The 19,131-nt window shown below is 39.2% G+C and overlaps 1 protein-coding gene across 2 annotated transcripts in view; it reads left to right on the forward strand.

Annotated features, from left to right (window-relative positions):
* CENPI (centromere protein I) overlaps positions 1-19,131 on the forward strand; it is a 78,922-nt gene that overhangs the window by 20,874 nt on the left and 38,917 nt on the right. For both annotated transcript variants that reach the window (XM_041741262.1, XM_041741263.1), the window contains exons 8-14: positions 4,450-4,539; positions 5,065-5,193; positions 5,423-5,590; positions 5,732-5,852; positions 7,168-7,259; positions 9,392-9,509; positions 9,597-9,661. In XM_041741262.1, the coding sequence (XP_041597196.1) occupies positions 4,450-4,539; positions 5,065-5,193; positions 5,423-5,590; positions 5,732-5,852; positions 7,168-7,259; positions 9,392-9,509; positions 9,597-9,661 (783 nt within the window). The remainder of the gene's footprint in view (positions 1-4,449; positions 4,540-5,064; positions 5,194-5,422; positions 5,591-5,731; positions 5,853-7,167; positions 7,260-9,391; positions 9,510-9,596; positions 9,662-19,131) is intronic.

The following is a 19,131-nucleotide window of genomic DNA, read 5'->3' on the forward strand; positions in this document are numbered from 1 at the left end:
TTTACCTAAAGGCATTCAAATTTAATGAAAAACACAAACACATGTGCACATTCATGCTTCTCCAGTGTGAGGTTTCTTGTTAGTACAATTCAATGATTGTTCTTGTTTTACACTCTGTTTTGGTTCTATCAGTTCAATATTTTCTCTTAGTTTTCTGAAGATATTAATGATCATGTTTCTGTCCAAATGGAGTTTTATTTCACAATAATATAAATTGTGAGAAAGTACATTTTCCCACATTAACAGCAAAGCCTTTCAAAGGAATATGAAAATTCTTAGCATAAATAAGATCTTACTGATTTGTATTAACTGAAACAACAGCATGTGTTCAAGTTTAGAGAATGATTTAGTACATGATTGTATAAAAATTTTCTTTTATTTTTATTTATTTATTTAGTATAAAAACTTTGTTTTTAGTATAAAAAATTTAAATACAGACATTAAATGTATGGCTTCATTGATAACAGTTTAAATAGTACATTATTAAATTATTCCATTATCAATGCCTATTTATATATACATATTTTTTATTTTATTTTATTATTTTTTTGTATATTTTTTTTATTGGAGTTCAATTTGCCAACATAGCATAACACCCAGTGCTCATCCCATCAAGTGCCCCCCTCAGTGCCTGTCACCCAGTCACCCCATACCCCCACCCACCTCCCCTTTCACTACCCCTTGTTCATTTCCCAGAGTTAGGAGTCTCTCATGTTCTGTCATCCTCACTGATATTTTCACTCATTTTCTCTCCTTTCCCCTTTATTCCCTTTCATTATTTTTTATATTCCCCAAATGAATGAGACCATATAATGTTTGTCCTTCTCCGATTGACTTATTTCACTCAGCATAATACCCTCCAGTTCCATCCCCGTTGAAGCAAATGGTGGATATTTGTCGTTTCTATTGGCTGAGTAATATTCCATTGTATACATAGACCACATCTTCTTTATCCATTCATCTTTCGATGGACACCGAGGCTCCTTCCACAGTTTGGCTATTGTGGACATTGCTGCTGTAAACATTGGGGTGCAGATGTCCTGCCATTTCACTGCATCTGTATCTTTGACAATGCCCATTTATAAAGATGTATTATTTTTTTAAGATTTTTAAATTCATTTGAACGAGAAAGCGTGTGAAAGAGTGAAAGCATGAGCAGGCAGGAGGGGCAGAGGGAGCAAGAGAAGCAGATTCCCCACTGAGCAGGGAGCCTGCCTTGGAGTTCAGTCATAGGACCCTGGTATTGTAACCTGAGCCGAAGGCAGACATTTAACTGACTGAGCTACCCAGGTGCCCCCATAAAGATGCATTTGTAGGGATCCCTGGGTGACGCAGCGGTTTGGCGCCTGCCTTTGGCCCAGGGCGGGATCCTGGAGACCCGGGATCGAATCCCACATCGGGCTCCCGGTGCATGGAGCCTGCTTCTCCCTCTGCCTGTGTCTCTGCCTCTCTCTCTCTCTGACTATCATTAAATAAATAAATTAATTAATTAATTAAATTAAATTAAAAAAAAGATGCATTTATATTTGTTTTTGATTAGCTGAATTTTGGTCAAGTCCAGTATAGTGGAAGGCATACACCAAGAAGGCATACACCAAGAAGGCATAGTGTGCTCACATGTAACCCAACATGTATAATGGTAACAGGCATAATCTGCGTGTTGGAACAAATAAATTGAATATATGAAATTCTGACACCTGCAAAGGCATGTATCCCCTCTATACATCCATGAAGGAAACAAAATACAGAAACTGTCTTTCTGGTGGCAACCATGAATGATGGGAAATGGAGCAGGCATGTTGTTGTCATATATACACCAGGCACTGTTAGACCAGTCTTTGGAACAGAGTTGGGGAGTTAGGTCTTGTCTGAGGGTTGATAAGGATGGTTTCTAGAATTTTCTCCTCTGCTAGGCATGAGCCTATCTGACTTGGACTATGGTTTTTTCCCTATTTCCAGCTTTGTCTCTGTTTCCTCAGAGTTCCTTTCTTTAGTTAGTTTGGTCTTTCACAGTAGAGGCTTTTCTCAAATGCCTGGCAAACCTTGTTTGTCTGTATTTAATAGGAAAGAACTAAAATGGTGATTGGAAACTTTTGCATGTGAGCAGGACTTGCTTATTGTTGGATCTTGATGTTTTGTTGGGGAGCCTCACAGATGGCTATGTCACTTTTCCCAGAGAGAAATTCTCTTGTCTTCTGCCTAGGGGGTTGTATTGGGCTTCTCTAGAGAAATGGAACCAATAGGATGTGTGTATAGATAAATAGAAAGATATTTATTCATTTTTTAAAGAGATTTTATTTATTCATGAGAGACACACACAAAGAGAGAGAGAGAGAGAGGCAGAGACACAGGCAGAGAGAGAAGCAGGCTCCATGCAGAGAGCCTGATATGGAACTCTATCCTGGGTCTCCAGGATCAGGCCCTGGGCTGAAGGCAGCACTAAACCGCTGAGCCACCTGGGCTGCCCTAGAAAGATATTTATTATAAGGAATTGACTTGCATGATTATGAAGCTAGCAAGTTTATAATTGGGGGAGCTGGCAGGTTGGAGACCTTGGAGAGCTGATGTTTCACTTTGAGTCCAAAGGCAGTCTGCTGTAGAACCAGAAAGAGCTGCTGTTACAGATAAAGTCTTGTAGGTAGGCTGCTGGAGAATTCTCTCCTGCTTTGGAGGAGGCTGGTCTTTTTGTTTTATGAGAGCCTTCAACGGATTGAATGAGGGCCACCCACATTATGAAGGGTAGTCTATTCAAAGTCCACCAATTTAAATGTTAATCTCATCTAAAACACTCTCACAGAAGCACCCAAAATAATGTTTGACTAAATATCTGGGCACTCTGTGGCCCAGCCAACTTGACACATAAAATTAACCATCATGGGTTATAAACTTGGCCACTAACACTCTGGGATATAAGCAGTGGAAGGGTGAGGAAGGGTCCTGGTACCCTTCCTCAGCTGTGCTTATTGTCTAAACTCAGTTTCATCTTCAGAAGTAAAACCTTCATGTTAGTGTGGTGAAGGAATTTGGGGCTCTAACTGCTTCTTACGTAGGTTTTCAACCAATCCTGTTTTTTGTCCTTCTTGTAGTTCTGCTACCTCCACTTTTCAGAGGTATCTGGTCCCTCAAATTCCTGAGCCTTTTAGAGAATTCTCAAACATGAATCTGCTGCTTTTAAGCCTTTTTCTGTTGCTACCTTAGGTTTTATTTTCTGTTTTGTTAAGTTGGTTACTATTTGTCCAGTTTTGTTCTGGGTTCCAAAATCTTATCGGGATCTCTCATTTGTTGTTGTGTTCTCACTTATTCATTTGAACTTGTGCTTTATGCCTTTTTTATGCTATTACTTTTCAGTGGGGCTTTGGGGGGACCCAGAGTTATATACGTTCAATATGCCGTGTTTAACTGGCATTCTTTTTAAAAAAGAAGAGAGTGTTAACTTTTTAACAACCAAGATATGTTTAGTTAACTAGACAATAAGTTCTAAAGGTCTCTCCTCTACTAAATATTTGCTCTATCAAAAAACATTCCAACTCAAAGCAATCACTGATACTAATTGACAATGAATACAGTGATTGGAAGATTTAAGATGTAATAAATCTTTAAAAAAGGAATACTGTATTTCTAAGTTCCATTTTCTGCCTTTAGAAATTTTTTTTAAAGATTTTATTTATTAATTCATGAGAGACACAGAGAGAGAGAGGAGCAGAGACACAGGCAGAGGGAGAAGCAGGCTCCATGCAGGGAGCTCGATGTGGGACTCAATCCTGGGACTCCAGGATCACACCCTGGGCAAAAGGCAGGCACTAAACCACTGAGTCACCCAGGGATTCCCTATTTTCTTAGAATTAATTTTAGTGGTATGCTTCTCTGGATAGCCAGATATAATTAACATAAATATCCAGCAGTAATGACTTTTATCATTATAAAATTAATGTTTATGTTAAGACTTTGTCTTAGTTATACTAAGCTGCTTGACTATTGCATACCAGTTGTTGGATTTCCTAGTTAATTTTCCAGGGATTGTGATAATAAGATATTATTATTTCCTTTGCCCTGTTTTCCTAGCTTCCCTTTTTGTGTTCCTCCCTTTCTGTTGAAATTAACAATGAATCAACTTTGAGTCCTGAGTATGCTACCTGTGAAAGTAAGCCATTCTAGCGGGTACAACTGGTAGACCTAAGGCATGGGCAGAGAAGAGGAGAGAAAATATAAGGAAGAAGTAAAATAGGAGAAAAGGTCATAAAAGAGAAGTCCACAGGCTGGCAAGGGTAGTTTTATGACAGTTGATTTAAATGTCTGGTTAATTATTTTTTAATTTCCTATTGCATCTTCCTGTAGCTGTATCACATAGTAAAATTCGGGTCTGAGTACATGTTTAATCTGTTTATTTTATCATTACTTTTCTTCCTTACTCCATAGGATTCAAAATTGAAAATTCTTATTTCATTTCAGGGAATGCAGCCTCATCTTCAGGCTTTGTTGTCACTGTATAAGTTCTTTGCTCCTACTTTGATTTCTGTCTCTTTGCCGGCGAGGAAGAAGGTAAGGGATTAAGGAGTGAAAAGTCATATTGAGATTGAAATATGTTTTTTTATTAATTTGCAGATTTGAACTGAAATGTTTATAGCATTACTGTTTTTTTTTTAAGATTTTATTTATTTATTCATGAGAGAGAGAGAGAGAAAGAGAGGCAGAGACATAGGCAGATGGAGAAGCAGGCCCCATGCAAGGAGCCCGATGTGGGACTTGATCCCGGGTCTCCAGGATCAGGTCCTGGGCTGAAGGCAGTGCTAAACCGCTGAGCCACCCGGGCTGCCCAGCATTACTGTTTTAAGAGCTAGTATTGTGGCACTATTTCTGGAAAGTTTTTTTAGGGGTTGGCACTTTGTTTTGGTTCTTTTTAATGTATTTAATAGATTCTTGATCAGAAAAAAAGACCTTCATGGATTTGCACGGCTATAAAATGTTTCATAATTAATATTCTTTCAATTAACGTAGAGTTTGGGATTTTATATTGCTTTGGGTTATGGTTATCTACACATGTACTTTAATACAATTTTTTTATAGATCTATTTTAAGAATTCAGAGAATCTGTGGAAGACCGCTCTACTTGCTGTGAAGCAAAGGAATCAGGGACCCCCTCCTGAGCCTCTAAAGTTGATGTTAGGTCCTGCTAAGGTCCGTCCTGTAAAAAGAGTAAGTATTGAAAACCCCAAAAGATTTGTGCAACTTCCTTTTCTTAAATACAAACATTAACCACTCAGATATTTGAAGAAATTACAGATATTTAAAGATATTTTAATTGCCCAGGATTCTATGCAAATCACATTCAGACTTCATTAATTGAATCATCTCAGCAATTGCTTTTACATTTAGTTTGTAGTCTGTTTAGTCCATTGATTGTTTTATTGTGTTTCTTCTTTAGAAATGGAATTCTTACTCAGTTATACCAGTGCTAAATTCTAGTGGCTGCAGTAAAGAATGTGGGAAAAAAGGAGTGATTCTTTCTAATTATCTCAGTAGCCGTGAATTGTTTCCACTAGAACAGCTCAAAAGCTTCCCTCAACTCTTAAAGAACATCCATTGCTTAGAGGTATGTGACTTGACCATGTGCTTATCTGTATTTTCCGTTTGATCTTCATAGCCTTTATTTTTGTTATATATGCTTTCTGATGATTTCCTTGTTGCTATAACCTACTTTTCATATATTTAGTTGACTGTTCTCTCTTTGCAGCTGCCTTCTCAGATGGGTGCAGTGTTGAACAATTCTCTGTTACTTCACTATATTAACTGTGTCAAAGACGAGTCTATCTTACTGAGGCTCTATCACTGGTTGAGTCAAACATTACAAGAAGGTAAAAATTGATCCTTAAAAGCATTAGGTGAATGAGGAAGGAACAAGATAGTTCATATCTTTTATAAGGGTGACAAATTCTAAATGGAAGGAGCCTTCGTATGCTGTAACTATTTCTCTGATAATCATATATTCAGAGCTGGTATACTTCCCTTGTAATTTTGGGAGACAGTAAGAAAGGAGATGTGTTGTTAAGGAAACATTGCTGGATGGCCACCCAAACTCTCTGGGTGGCTCCATTTTGATGACACTCACAATCCAAACCCTCTTCGTCTGTATCTGTCCAGAAATTTGCTATTCAGGCCCCCAAATGATCATATTAATGCTAACCCATATTCAAAGAGGGCTAATATAGAAGTCAGAATATCAACTTACTATTTCATCATAGAAGTAATTCTTCTTGGTGACCAAAGTATTCATGTCTGTCAACAACAATGTCTCCTCTCTGCTGCCAGTATAGATGGGAGCCAAATTAGTCATTAGAAGATTTCTTAATTACAGATTTGAAGGAAAAAGCAATAAGGAAGTTTTTCATCCAGGCCATAGTAAATAAAGCCTGATCATTTCATTCCTCTAAGGGGATCAGTTTCTCTGGAAATCATATTTCTGTTGACCAGACTGTTTCTTTCCTGGGTAAGCAACTCCTGACTCTTTAGGTATTTAAAGTTGGTTTTAGTCGGTTCCAGGCTAACTCCTTTTCCTGCTCATTTTTTCCTTAGATAGGATATGATATAATTAGATTACCACTTACTAAAGTTCTACCACTCTGATATTATCCCCAGCTCACCCTAGTTGAAGTTTGGGGTATTCTCAAATATTTATTTATTTTTTTATTTTATTTTTTTAAATTTATTCATAGACACAGAGAGTGGCAGAGACACAGGCAGAGGGAGAAGCAGGCTCCATGCAGGGAGCCCGATGTGGGACTCCATCCCGGGTCTCCAGGATCACACCCCAGGCTGCAGGCGGTGCCAAACTGCTGCACCACTGGGGCTGCCCTACTCTCAAACTTTTAATTCATACATGCATAGTCTCTTGGACTACTATGTGACTTATGCTAATCACATATATTATATGTCAATTTTACTAGTTTATTTTTCACTATATAAGCTTTCTCTATATCATGAAATTTTTGAAGAGCCTCTCACTGTCACTTCCACATACCTGTTACAGTCTGCAGTGCCAGTTGGTTAGGTATATAAGACTGATTACTTGTTTATATTTGTCATTTGTCACTTTAGAGTAGTGTTAATTATGTTTCATATAGATTTTATTGTCATGCAACCAGATGCTTATATTTAATATTTCTGTTCCAGAGTGTATTTGGTACAAGGTGAATAATTTTGAACATGAGAAAGAATTTGCCAACTTCCTGGCCACTATCAACAGGGCACAGTGCTTCTTACAAGTAAGATTTCACTTTCTTCATATACACTCCAGCATTTTTTACTAAAATTCATTGAGATATACATTGAATACCTTTTCTTTAGTGCTCAGCATCATTTGTAAACAGTATTTGCTCAATTAAAAACTCATTATAGAGTTGAGTTGATGTTTATTTCTATACTGTTGGATTTGAAGAAATCATTTGTCAAATTAGAGAGAAAGGCCTATAATTTAAGAGAACAAACTGAATATGTAATTGAATGAATTCAACTAATTGAATTAGCTGGTAAGATAGATCTCATAGGATTACCAATTGTGTTCTCATAATTAACAAATATATTTTAATGTTCTATCCAATTAATTATTTGACATACATAAGTAACCCTAGTTGTACTTTAGTCTGCAGCTCAATTATCAGTACCATGAAGAAGCCTGTACTCATCACCCTAGTCTGGTTTAGATGTTTGTTTTATGTGCTTCCTTAATTCACTGTGTTTACCTGTATCATGGCACTTTCAGCATCTGTTTTTCCACACGTTATGAGCTTCCAGGCCTTGGGAACCATGTCTAATTTGTCTTTTTTAAAAGATTTTATTTATTTATTCATTCATGAAAGACAGAGAGAGAGAGAGAGAGAGAGAGAGAGAGAAGCAGAGACATAGGCAGAAGGAGAAGCAGGCTCCATGCTGGCAGCCTGATGTGGGACTTGATCCCGGGTCTCCAGGATCATGCCCTAGGCCAAAGGCAGGTGCTAAACCACTGAGCCACCTAGGGATCCCCTCTAATTGTCTTCATTCATGTACAAGTGTTTATCTTGGTACCTGGTACAAAAGAGATGCTCAATAAATGTGTTGACTAAATCTCAAGGATTTGATGTGAAACCATTGAATTGGAAGTTGGATATTTATGGTGGTGAAGATAAAGGGATAAATTCAGGTTGACTTTTGAGTTTCCTGCTTGGGAGGAGGATGATGGCATTCAGTAAGAAAGGGAATGTAGAAGGAACAGGCTTGAAAGGAAAGAAATTTGCCTTATTTTTTTAAAGATTTTATTTATTTATTAGAGAGAGAGAGAGAGAGAGAGAACGCATGACTGGGAGGCAGGGAAAAGGAAAAGCAGACTCCCTGCTGAACAGAGAGCCTGATGCATGGCTTGATCCCAGGACCCTGGGGTCATGACCTGAGCTGAAGTCAGACGCTTAACTGACTGAGTCACCCAGGTGCCCCAGAGATTTGACTTAAAAGATTTTTGCCTGTGAGATATCTAAAAGGTCATATCCAGAAAGTAGTTAAATTATGAGTCTAGAGCTGAGGAATGAGATTTGAGCTAAAGATACAGCATTAGGAATTCTCATTATATAGGTGGTGGTTATAGCTATGTTATAGATGAGATTGTCCAGAGAATTCATGTCATAAAAAAGTAAGGATGGAGTCTTGGTACGTGCCATTATTTAAGGCTTAGGGCAACACGGGAAAAAAAAGGAAAGCCTTGCTTCTTCTCTTTGGTGGAAGCATAAGCAGTCTACATACTCAGTGTTCCATCAGATGGAGCTGTCCAGCGTTTGGATTTGGTCTATGGCCTCTAAAGAAATTCTAGCCCTATTATAACATTGTATACATTTTTAAAAGATTTTTATTTGTTTATTTGAGAGAGAGAGAGAGCACACGAGCAGGGAGAGGAGCAGAGGGAGAGGGACAAGCAGACTCTATGCAGAGCGTAGAGCCTGACATGGAGCTTAATCCCAGGACCGTGAGATCATTACCTGAGCCGAAACCGAGAGTTGGATGCTTAACCAGTTGAGCCACCCAGGTGCCCCAACACTGCATACATTTTATTGACTGCACAAGGGACTGCATATACCCCAGAGTAGTACAATTTCATTTATCTTAAAAAATATTCAATTAGTTGGTTTTTTACCTTCTTTCCAATTGATGTTTTATAGTATTTGTAAAGTATGTTGATGAAGATGATAATGTGTCCAAATAATCATCTGATCCTTTTTATGAGGAACTCTGGCACCTAACACAAGGATTTTATTATAGTGCTGACAAAAAATTTAGTCTAAGAGTAAAATAATTATAGCACAGTATAACTGTTTAGAGAGTAGTTAATGGACTGAGTTTCATACGAATTTTTGCTCTTGGCTTGTTATAGGAGGGGTTTTATTCCTGTGAAACATTCCTATACAAGAGCCTTCCTCTCTGGGATGGCTTCTGTTGTCGATCACAGTTCCTTCAACTTGTGAGCTGGATTCCTTTTAATAGCTTCTCTGGTATGTATCCTGAAAATTTGGAGTCCTTTAATTCAATGTATTGTTAATTGAAAGAATCTTAAATAATCTTTTTTTTTCAATTCCTAGAGGTGAAACCACTTGTTTTTGACCATCTAGCACAGCTCTTCTTTACATCAACCATTTATTTCAAGGTAAAAAAAAAAAACTATCTAAGCAAGTATTGTTTTATGGCCAGTGGTACATAATTCCAAACCCATGTTAAAGCGATGGTTTCCTAACAGGATTCCCTTGGACCTAGACTTGAGGTACTGCATTACTCAAATCAAAGTTAATGCATAAAATTTTCTGTTTTAAAAGTTTTGTTGCGTATAATTTTCCTGAACTATTTCCACTTGTAGCAGATGACAAAGTGAATGAACAGGTGGCAAATTAGTGTTAATAAAAACAAAGTGGGAAATACTTAACCATACTTAGATTGTTGTGGTTGATATGTTTATAGATACACTTACTCATTTTACACATAATTACTGAGCACCTACCATGTACTAGTTGCCCTTCTTGTCACTGGGAATGCAGTAATGGCCAAAGCAAATAAAACCCCCTGTGACATTCATATTCTATATTTATAACAAATTATAAGGAATTATATGAAATTGTAATGAATTATAACAAAAATTTTTTTCTGATAATAAAATTGTTCTAACCTTATATGATAAAATTAATACTATTTTGGGGTATTCCTCAAAAAGACCACTGTGGCTTCCAAGAGTTTTACCCCACTTAGTCTGAGAGCCACTTTTGTATAAAATGATTATTCCTATTCCAGAAGAAAAACAATATTAGCAGTGTTTCTTTTTTTAATAAATTTATTTTTTTATTGGTGTTCAATTTGTCAACATACAGAATAACACCCAGTGCTCATCCCGTCAAGTGCCCACCTCAGTGCCCGCCACCCAGTCATCCCCACCCCCCGCCCACCTCCCCTTCCACCACCCCTAGTTCGTTTCCCAGAGTTAGGAGTCTTTCATATTCTGTCTCCCTTTCTGATATTTCCCACATATTTCTTTTCCTTTACCCTTTATTCCCTTTCACTATTTTTTATATTCCCCAAATGAATGAGACCATGTAATTTTTGTCCTTCTCCGATTGACTTATTTCACTCAGCATAATACCCTCCAGTTCCATCCACGTCGAAACAAATGGTGGGTATTTGTCGTTTCTAATGGCTGAGTAATATTCCATTGTATACATAAACCACATCTTCTTTATTCATTCATCTTTCAATGGACACCGAGGCTCCTTCCACAGTTTGGCTATTGTGGACATTGCTGCTATAAACATCGGGGGGCAATAAGCAATGTTTCTTTTGTAACATGGTTCTCACCTTAAATCACTTACTGTTGGCCACATTTATAGGAAAAATGTTTTGTCCTGGTTAGTGTTTCTCATATTGAAATGGCACTTTATTATCTGTCACAATAACTTGGACTTGAGGTTTATCTATATTACTTGTACTTACTACCTGACCAATATCATCATTCACATGACAGTACCTAAGCACTTCTCCCCAGCTAATGCATTTTTAGGAACTTCATTTTGCAGCCTTTTGTGATTTTCTTCCTATCTTGTAATTGGACTATTCTTTATCTCTTTTCTTATTCCACCAATTTAGAGAGCTGTTTATCTATAAGTATAGGTTGAACCATATGAAATTGCCATTTTTATAGGTCAGAGATGTTTGATCAATGGCAATTTCATATGGCCTAATCTAATAAGTATATACACAATTATACACACATACATATATTTGAGAGTGGGAGTCTGTGGAGAAAAAGGGATAGAGGAAAGGAAACAGTTGTGGGCCAAGGACAGAACTCAGGGGGAATACTCAGTATTGAATTCTTAGCTAACAAGAAGAATCTATGAAAGAACCTTCTCAAAAGGTATGAAAATAACCAGAAGAATAGTAGTGCAAAGGACACAAAGGGAATACAGGATATCAGGAAGTAGTAAAGGAAAAATGTTGCCATATATCCCAGAAAGATCCAGAAGGATAAGGGCCAAAGAAAGTTTCTTTTGAAATTGATAATACAGAGGTTTTGTGCTACCTTTGTGAGCAGTTTGGGGGGAATGTTGGGGGGGGACCAGATTTTTTTTCTTTTATTAAAAATTTTTATTTATTTTTAATTTTTAAAATTTTTACTTTTTTCAGATTTTTTCCTTAAGGGACATTTATTCTGATTTTATATTTACCTTCTTAAAGAAGGAGCTTATATTCTCATGTTGGTAGTAGGAAGCAAGGGCAGTGCTTACCTCCAGATGTTGGGTGGGATATGGAAATGTATTCAGAGGAAACAGCATCCTTGGGTGTCGAGGGAGAGCCAGGATATGACTAGAATAAGAAAACAGAAACCATTCTTTGAAGAATATGAAGATATAGGTTTAGATTACCATAGAATAGAAGTTCTGAGAACTGTAATGGAAAGATTTGGAAATGATGAAATTGAAGAAAAGGGGAAGGAAATATAGAGTATAAGAAAGGATAAGTGACCTAAGAGGCTTCATTTTGGGGGATCGCTAAAGGTAATAGCAATGACAGGTAGTAAAATTAGCTAAAACTTCAGTTATTTTATGAGGCTTTTATTATTATAATGTAATTATTATTATTTTAAATTTATTTATATGAGAGAGAATCTTAGGCAGACTCTGCACTGTGCACAGAGCCCAATGTGGGGCTCTAATTCACTCTATCTCATGATCCTGACATCATGACCTGAGCCAAAATCAAGAGTCAGATGCTCAACTGAGTGAACCACCCAGGCACCAAGTTTATAAGGGTTTTATTTTTATTTATTTATTCTTTTTTAAAAAATATTTTTATATAAATTTATTTTTTATTGGTGTTCAATTTGCCAACATATAGAAAAACGCCCAGTGCTCATCCCATCAAGTGCCCCCCTGAGTGCCCGTCACCCAGTCACCCCCACCCCCCGCCCACCTCCCCTTCCACCCGCCCTAGTTCGTTTCCCAGACTTTGGAGTCTCTCATGTTCTGTCTCCTTTCTGATATTTCCCACTCATTTTTTCTCCTTTCCCCTTTATTCCCTGTCACTACTGTTTATATACCCCAAATGAATGAGACCATATAATGTTTGTCTTTCTCAGATTGACTTTTTTCACTCAGCATAATACCTTCCAGTTCCATCCACGTCGAAGCAAATGGTGGGTATTTGTCATTTCTAATGGCTGAGTAAAATTCCATTGTATACATAAACCACATCTTCTTTATCCATTCCTCTTTGGATGGACACCGAGGCTCCTTCCACAGTTTGGCTATTGTGGACATTGCTGCTATAAACATCGGGGGGCAGGTGTCCTGGTGTTTCATTGCATCTGAATCTTTGGGGTAAATCCCCAACAGTGCAATTGCTGGGTTGTAGGGCAGATCTATTTTTAATTCTTTGAGGAACCTCCACACAATTCCAGAGGGGCTGCACCAGTTCACATTCCACCAACAGAGCCGGAGGGTTCCCCTTTCTCCACATCCTCCAACATTTGTGGTTTCTTGCCTTGTTAATTTTCCCCATTCTCGCTGGTGTGAGGTGGTATCTCATTGTGGTTTTAATTTGTATTTCCCTGAAGGCAAGTGGTGCGGAGCATTTTCTCATGTGCTTGTTGGCCATGTCTATGTCTCCCTGTGAGATTTCTGTTCAATTCTTTTGCCCATTTCATGATTGGATTGTTTCTTTGCTGTTGAGTTTAATAAGTTCTTTATAGATCTTGGAAACTAGCCCTTTATCTGATATGTCATTTACAAATATCTTCTCCCATTCTGTAGGTTGTCTTTTAGTTTTGTTGACTGTTTCTTTTGCTGTGCAAAAGCTTCTTATCTTGATGAAGTCCCAATAGTTCATTTTTGATTTTGTTTCTCTTGCCTTCATGGATGTATCCTGCAAGAAGTTGCTGTGGCCAAGTTCAAAAAGGGTGTTGCCTGTGTTCTCCTCTAGGATTTTGATGGAATCTTGTCTTACATTTAGATCTTTCATCCATTTTGAGTTTATCTTTGTGTATGGTACAAGAGAGTGGTCTAGTTTCATTCTTCTGCATGTGGATGTCCAATTTTCCCAGCACCATTTATTGAGGAGACTGTCTTTTTTCCAATGGATAGTCTTTCCTGCTTTGTCGAATATTAGTTGAACATAAAGTTGAGGGTCCACTTCTGGGTTCTCTAGTCTGTTCCATTGATCTATGTGTCTGTTTTTGTGCCAGTACCACACTGTCTTGATGACCACAGCTTTGTAGTACAACCTGAAATCTGGCATTGTGATGCCCCCAGCTCTGGTTTTCTTTTTTAAAATTCCCCTGGCTGTTTGGGGTCTTTTCTGATTCCACACAAATCTTAAAATAATTTGTTCTAACTCTCTGAAGAAAGTCCATGGTATTTTGATAGGGATTGCATTAAACGTGTAAATTGCCCTGGGTAACATTGACATTTTCACAATATTATTTCTGCCAATCCATGAGTATGGACTATTTTTCCATCTCTTTGTGTCTTCCTCAATTTCTTTCAGAAGTGTTCTATAGTTTTTAGGGTATAGATCCTTTACCTCTTTGGTTAGGTTTATTCCTAGGTAACTTATGCTTTCGGGTGCAATTTAAATGGGATTGACTCCTTAATTTCTCTTTCTTCAGTCTCATTGTTAGTGTATAGAAATGCCATTGATTTCTGGGCATTGATTTTGTATCCTGCCACGCTACCAAATTGCTGTATGAGTTCTAGCAATCTTGGGGTGGAGGCTTTTAGGTTTTCTATGTAGAGTATCGTGTCATCGGCGAAGAGGGAGAGTTTGACTTCTTCTTTGCCAATTTGAATGCCTTTAATGTCTTTTTGTTGTCTGATTGCTGAGGCGAGGACTTCCAGAACTATGTTGAACAGCAGTGGTGAGAGTGGACATCCCTGTCTTGTTCCTGATCTTAGGGGAAAGGCTCCCAGTGCTTCCCCATTGAGAATGATATTTGCTGTGGGCTTTTCGTAAATGGCTTTTAAGATGTCGAGGAAAGTTCCCTCTATCCCAACACTCTGAAGGGTTTTGATCAGGAATGGATGCTGTATTTTGTCAAATGCTTTCTCTGCATCTAATGAGAGTATCATATGGTTCTTCTTTTTTCTCTTGCTGATATGATGAATCACATTGATTGCTTTACGAGTGTTAAACCAGCCTCGCATCCCAGGGATAAATCCTACTTGGTCATGGTGAATAATCTTCTTAACGTATTGTTGTATCCTGTTGGCTAGTATCTTGTTGAGAATTTTTGCATCCATGTTCATCAGGGATATTGGTCTATAATTCTCCTTTTTGGTGGGGTCTTTGTCTGGTTTTGGAATTTAGGTGATGCTGGGCCTCATAAAATGAGTTTGGAAGTGTTCTATCTCTTTCTATCTTTCCAAACAGCTTTAGTAGAATAGGTATAGTTTCTTCTTTAAACGTTTCATAGAATTCCCCAGGGAAGCCATCTGGCCTTGGACTTTTGTGTCTTGGGAGGTTTTTGATGACTGCTTCAATTTCCTCCCTGGTTATTGGCCTGTTCAGGTTTTCTATTTCTTCCTGTTCCAGTTCTGGTAGTTTGTGTTTTTCCAGAAATGGGTCCATTTCATCTAGATTGCCTAATTTATTGGCGTATAGCTGCTCATAATGTTTTTATTTTTATTTTTTTTTATTTTTATTTTTTTTTTCATAATGTTTTTAAAATTGTATTTTCTTGGTGTTGGTAGTGATCTCTCCTTTCTCATTCATGATTTTATTAATTTGAGTCTTCTCTCTCTTCTTTTTAATAAGGCTGGCTAATGGTTTATCTATCTTATTCTTTCAAAGAACCAACTCCTGGTTTTTTTGATCTCTTTCACAGTTCTTCTGGTCTCTATTTCATTGAGTTCTGCTCGAATCTTTATTAACTCTCTTCTTCTGCTGGGTGTAGGATCTATTTGCTGTTTTTTCTCTAGCTTCTTTAAGTGTAAGGTTAGCTTTTCTATTTGAGTTCTTTCCAGTTTTTGGATGGCTGCTTGTATTGTGATGTATTTTCCCCTCAGGACTGCTTTTGCTGTATCCCAAAGATTTTGAATGGTTGTATCTTCATTCTCATTAGTTTCCATGAATCTTTTTAATTCTTCTTTAATTTCCTTATTGACCCTTTCATCTTTTAGCAGGATGGTCCTTAACCTCCACGTGTTTGAAATCCTTCCAAACTTCTTGTGATTTAGTTCTAATTTCAGCGCCTTATGGTCTGAGAATACGCAGGGAACGATCCCAATATTTGGTATTGCTTAAGACCTGATTTGTGACCCAGTATGTGGTCTCTTCTGGAGAAAGTTCCTTTTTTTTTTTTTTTAAACTTTTATTTATTTATGATAGTCACAGAGAGAGAGAGAGAGGCAGAGACGCAGGCGGAGGAAGAAGCAGGCTCCATGCACTGGGAGCCTGATGTGGGATTCGATCCTGGGTCTCCAGGATCGCGCCCCGGGCCAAAGGCAGGCGCCAAACCGCTGCGCCACCCAGGGATCCCTCTTCTGGAGAAAGTTCCATGTGCACTTGAGAAGAATGTGTATTCAGTTGCATTTGGATGTAAAGTTCTGTAGATATCTGTGAAATCCTTCTGGTCTAGTGTATTATTTAAAGCTCTTGTTTCTTTGGTGATGTTGTGCTTAGAAGACGATCGATTGTAGAAAGTGCTACATTGAAGTCCCCAAGTATCAGTGTATTATTATCTAAGTATGTCTTAACTTTGGTTATTAATTGATTGATATATTTGGCAGCTCCCACATTCGGGACATATATATTAATGATTGTTAAGTCCTCTTGTTGGATAGATCCTTTAAGTATGATAGAGTGTCCCTCTTCATCTCTCACTACAATCTTCGGAATAAACTTTAGTTTATCTGATATAAGGATGGCTACCCCTGCTTTCATTTGAGGACCATTTGAATGGTAAATGGTTCTCCAACCTTTTATTTTCAGGTTGTAGGTGTCCTTCTGTCTAAAATGAGTCTCTTGTAGACAGCAAATAGATGGGTCCTGCTTTTTTTTTGGGGGGGGTCTTGCTTTTTTATCCAGTCTGAAACCATGCACCTTTTGATGGGGTCATTAAGCCCGTTCACGTTCAGAGTTATTATTGAAAGGTATGAGTTTAGTGTCATCATGATACCTATTCAGTCCCTGTTTCTGTGGATTGTTCCATTGGACTTCCTCTTATTTTTTTTTATATATATTTTTTTTAATTTTTATTTTATTATTTATGATAGTCACAGAGAGAGAGGCAGAGACATAGGCAGAGGGAGAAGCAGGCTCCATGCACCGGGAGCCCGACGTGGGATTCGATCCCGGGTCTCCAGGATCATGCCCTGGGCCAAAGGCAGGCGCCAAACCGCTGCGCCACCCAGGGATCCCCTGGACTTCCTCTTAAAGAGGAATTTTAATAGTCCCTCTTGAAATTTCTTGCAGAGCTGGTTTGGTGGTCACATATTCTTTCAGTCCTGCCTATCTTGGAAGCTCTTTATCTCTCCTTCTATTCGAATGAGCGTTGCTGGATAAAATATTCTTGGCTGAATGTTCTTCTCATTTAGGACCCTGAATATATCCTGCCAGCCCTTTCTGGCCTGCCAGGTCTCTGTGGAGAGGTCTTCTGTAATCCTAATGCTTCTCCCCATTAAAGTTAGAGATTTCTTGTCTCTTGCTGCTTTAAGGAGCTTCTCTGTATCTTTGGAATTTGCTAGCTTCACTATTAAATGTTGAGGTGTTGAGCGGTTTTTATTGATTATAGGGGGGGATCTCTCTATTTCCTGGATCTGAATGGCTGTTTCCCTTCCCAGATTAGGAACGTTTTCATCTATGATTTACTCAAATCCATATTCTGGACCTCTGTCCCTTTTGGCACCCTGGGGTACCCCAATTAAACGTAGATTTTTCTTCCTCAGGCTGTCATTTATGTCCCTTAATCTATCCTCATGATCTTTTGTTTTTTCTCTTTTTTTCTCAGTTTTCCTCTTTGCCATCAACTTGTCTTCTATGTCACTCACTCGTTCTTCTACTTCGTTAACCCTTGGTATTAGGACCTCTAGTTTGGATTGCATCTCATTTAATTGATTTTTAATTTCTGCCTGATTAGATCTAAATTCTTGAGTCATGAAGTCTCTTGAGTCCTTTATGCTTTTTTCTAGAGCCACCAGTAGCTTTATAGGTTTTTGATGACTGCTTCAATTTCCTCCCTGGTTATCAGCCTGTTCAGGTTTTCTGTTTCTTCCTGTTCCAGTTTTGGTAGTTTGTGCTTCTGAATTGGCTTTCTGACATTGAATTGTGATCCAAATTTTGTAACTCTGTGGGAGAGAGGCCTGTTTCTGATTCTTTCTTTTGAGGTCAGTTTTTCCTTCTAGTCATTTTGCTCAGTGCAGAGTGGCCAAAAACAAGTTGTATTGGTAAAAGGAGAAAAAGAGAGAAGAGAAGAAAGGAAAAAGAAAAAGAAAAAGGAGAAAAAAGGAAAAAAAAAGATGAAGAACAAAAGGGGGGGGGAGGAAGCAGACAGAAATAAAAAAACAAGGGGGAGTATCCTCTGATTCTGTTTACTGTAAATCCCTCGACTTCCCCTGGAACTTTCCGGTGCTGCTTGGTCAATATTTTGTTTTTCCCCTGTCGGTCTAGCTGGTCTTCTGGGGGAGGGGCCTGCTGTGCTGATTTTCAGGTGTCAGCACTTGGGGGAGCTGCTCAGCCCCCAGCCTGGTGCAGGGCTCAGTGAAAGTTGTTTAACCTGTTTATCCTGAGAGGCCACTGTGAGCCTCAGTGGGTGTTGTTTATCCTAGGAGGCCCCAGGAGGAACAACAGCAGTGGCAGGGGCCAGGTCTCCAGGCCTGGAGTCAGCTCCTGGAGTAACTACAGACCTCTCAGTGTGCAGGGGCCTGGATGCTCCAGGGGCGTGGTCCACTGATCTGCTCAGTTTGCCGCCTGGTGGCAGGAGTGTCCTTGCTGCGCTGATGGGTTCGCGCTCCCGGCCGGGAAGCCCCCTCTCCGCGGAGCCTCCACCGAGCCCCTCCGAGCTGCTCCCGGGCCCAGCAGTGGGCGCACTGCAGCCCTTGAGGGAGCTCAGCCTTGGTGTGTGTCTTGCTCTCCCCGGGGCACAAGTGCTCTGTTAGTGTCCCTGGGAGCCTGATTGTCCCCGCCCCTCCTGGGATCCTGCTCTAACTCCCTGCGAGCGCATTTCTGTCCGGGAAGATTGGTGAAGCCCCTGATTCTCTTGGACGGGGCTTTCTTGTCCTGGGGGCTCTCGCCCCGGCCCTAGCCCTGCTCCTCGCGGGGCCCCTCCCCCTTGGATGCCTTTTGTCCCCCTCCCCCCCGCCCCCGTCTTCCTACCTTGATAGAAACGTGAATTCTAGCTGTTCGTTCGTTCTTTCTTTCTTTCTTTCTTTCTTTCTTTCTTTCTTTCTTTCTATTTATTTATTTATTTATTTATTTATTTATGATAGTCACAGAGAGAGAGAGGCAGAGACACAGGCAGAGGGAGAAGCAGGCTCCGTGTACCGGGAGCCCGACGTGGGATTCGATCCCGGGTCTCCAGGATCGCGCCCTGGGCCAAAGGCAGGTGCTAAACCGCTGCGCCACCCAGGGATCCCCCAGCTG

Source organism: Vulpes lagopus, chromosome X (assembly GCF_018345385.1).
Source record: "Vulpes lagopus strain Blue_001 chromosome X, ASM1834538v1, whole genome shotgun sequence".
NCBI lineage: Eukaryota > Metazoa > Chordata > Mammalia > Carnivora > Canidae > Vulpes > Vulpes lagopus.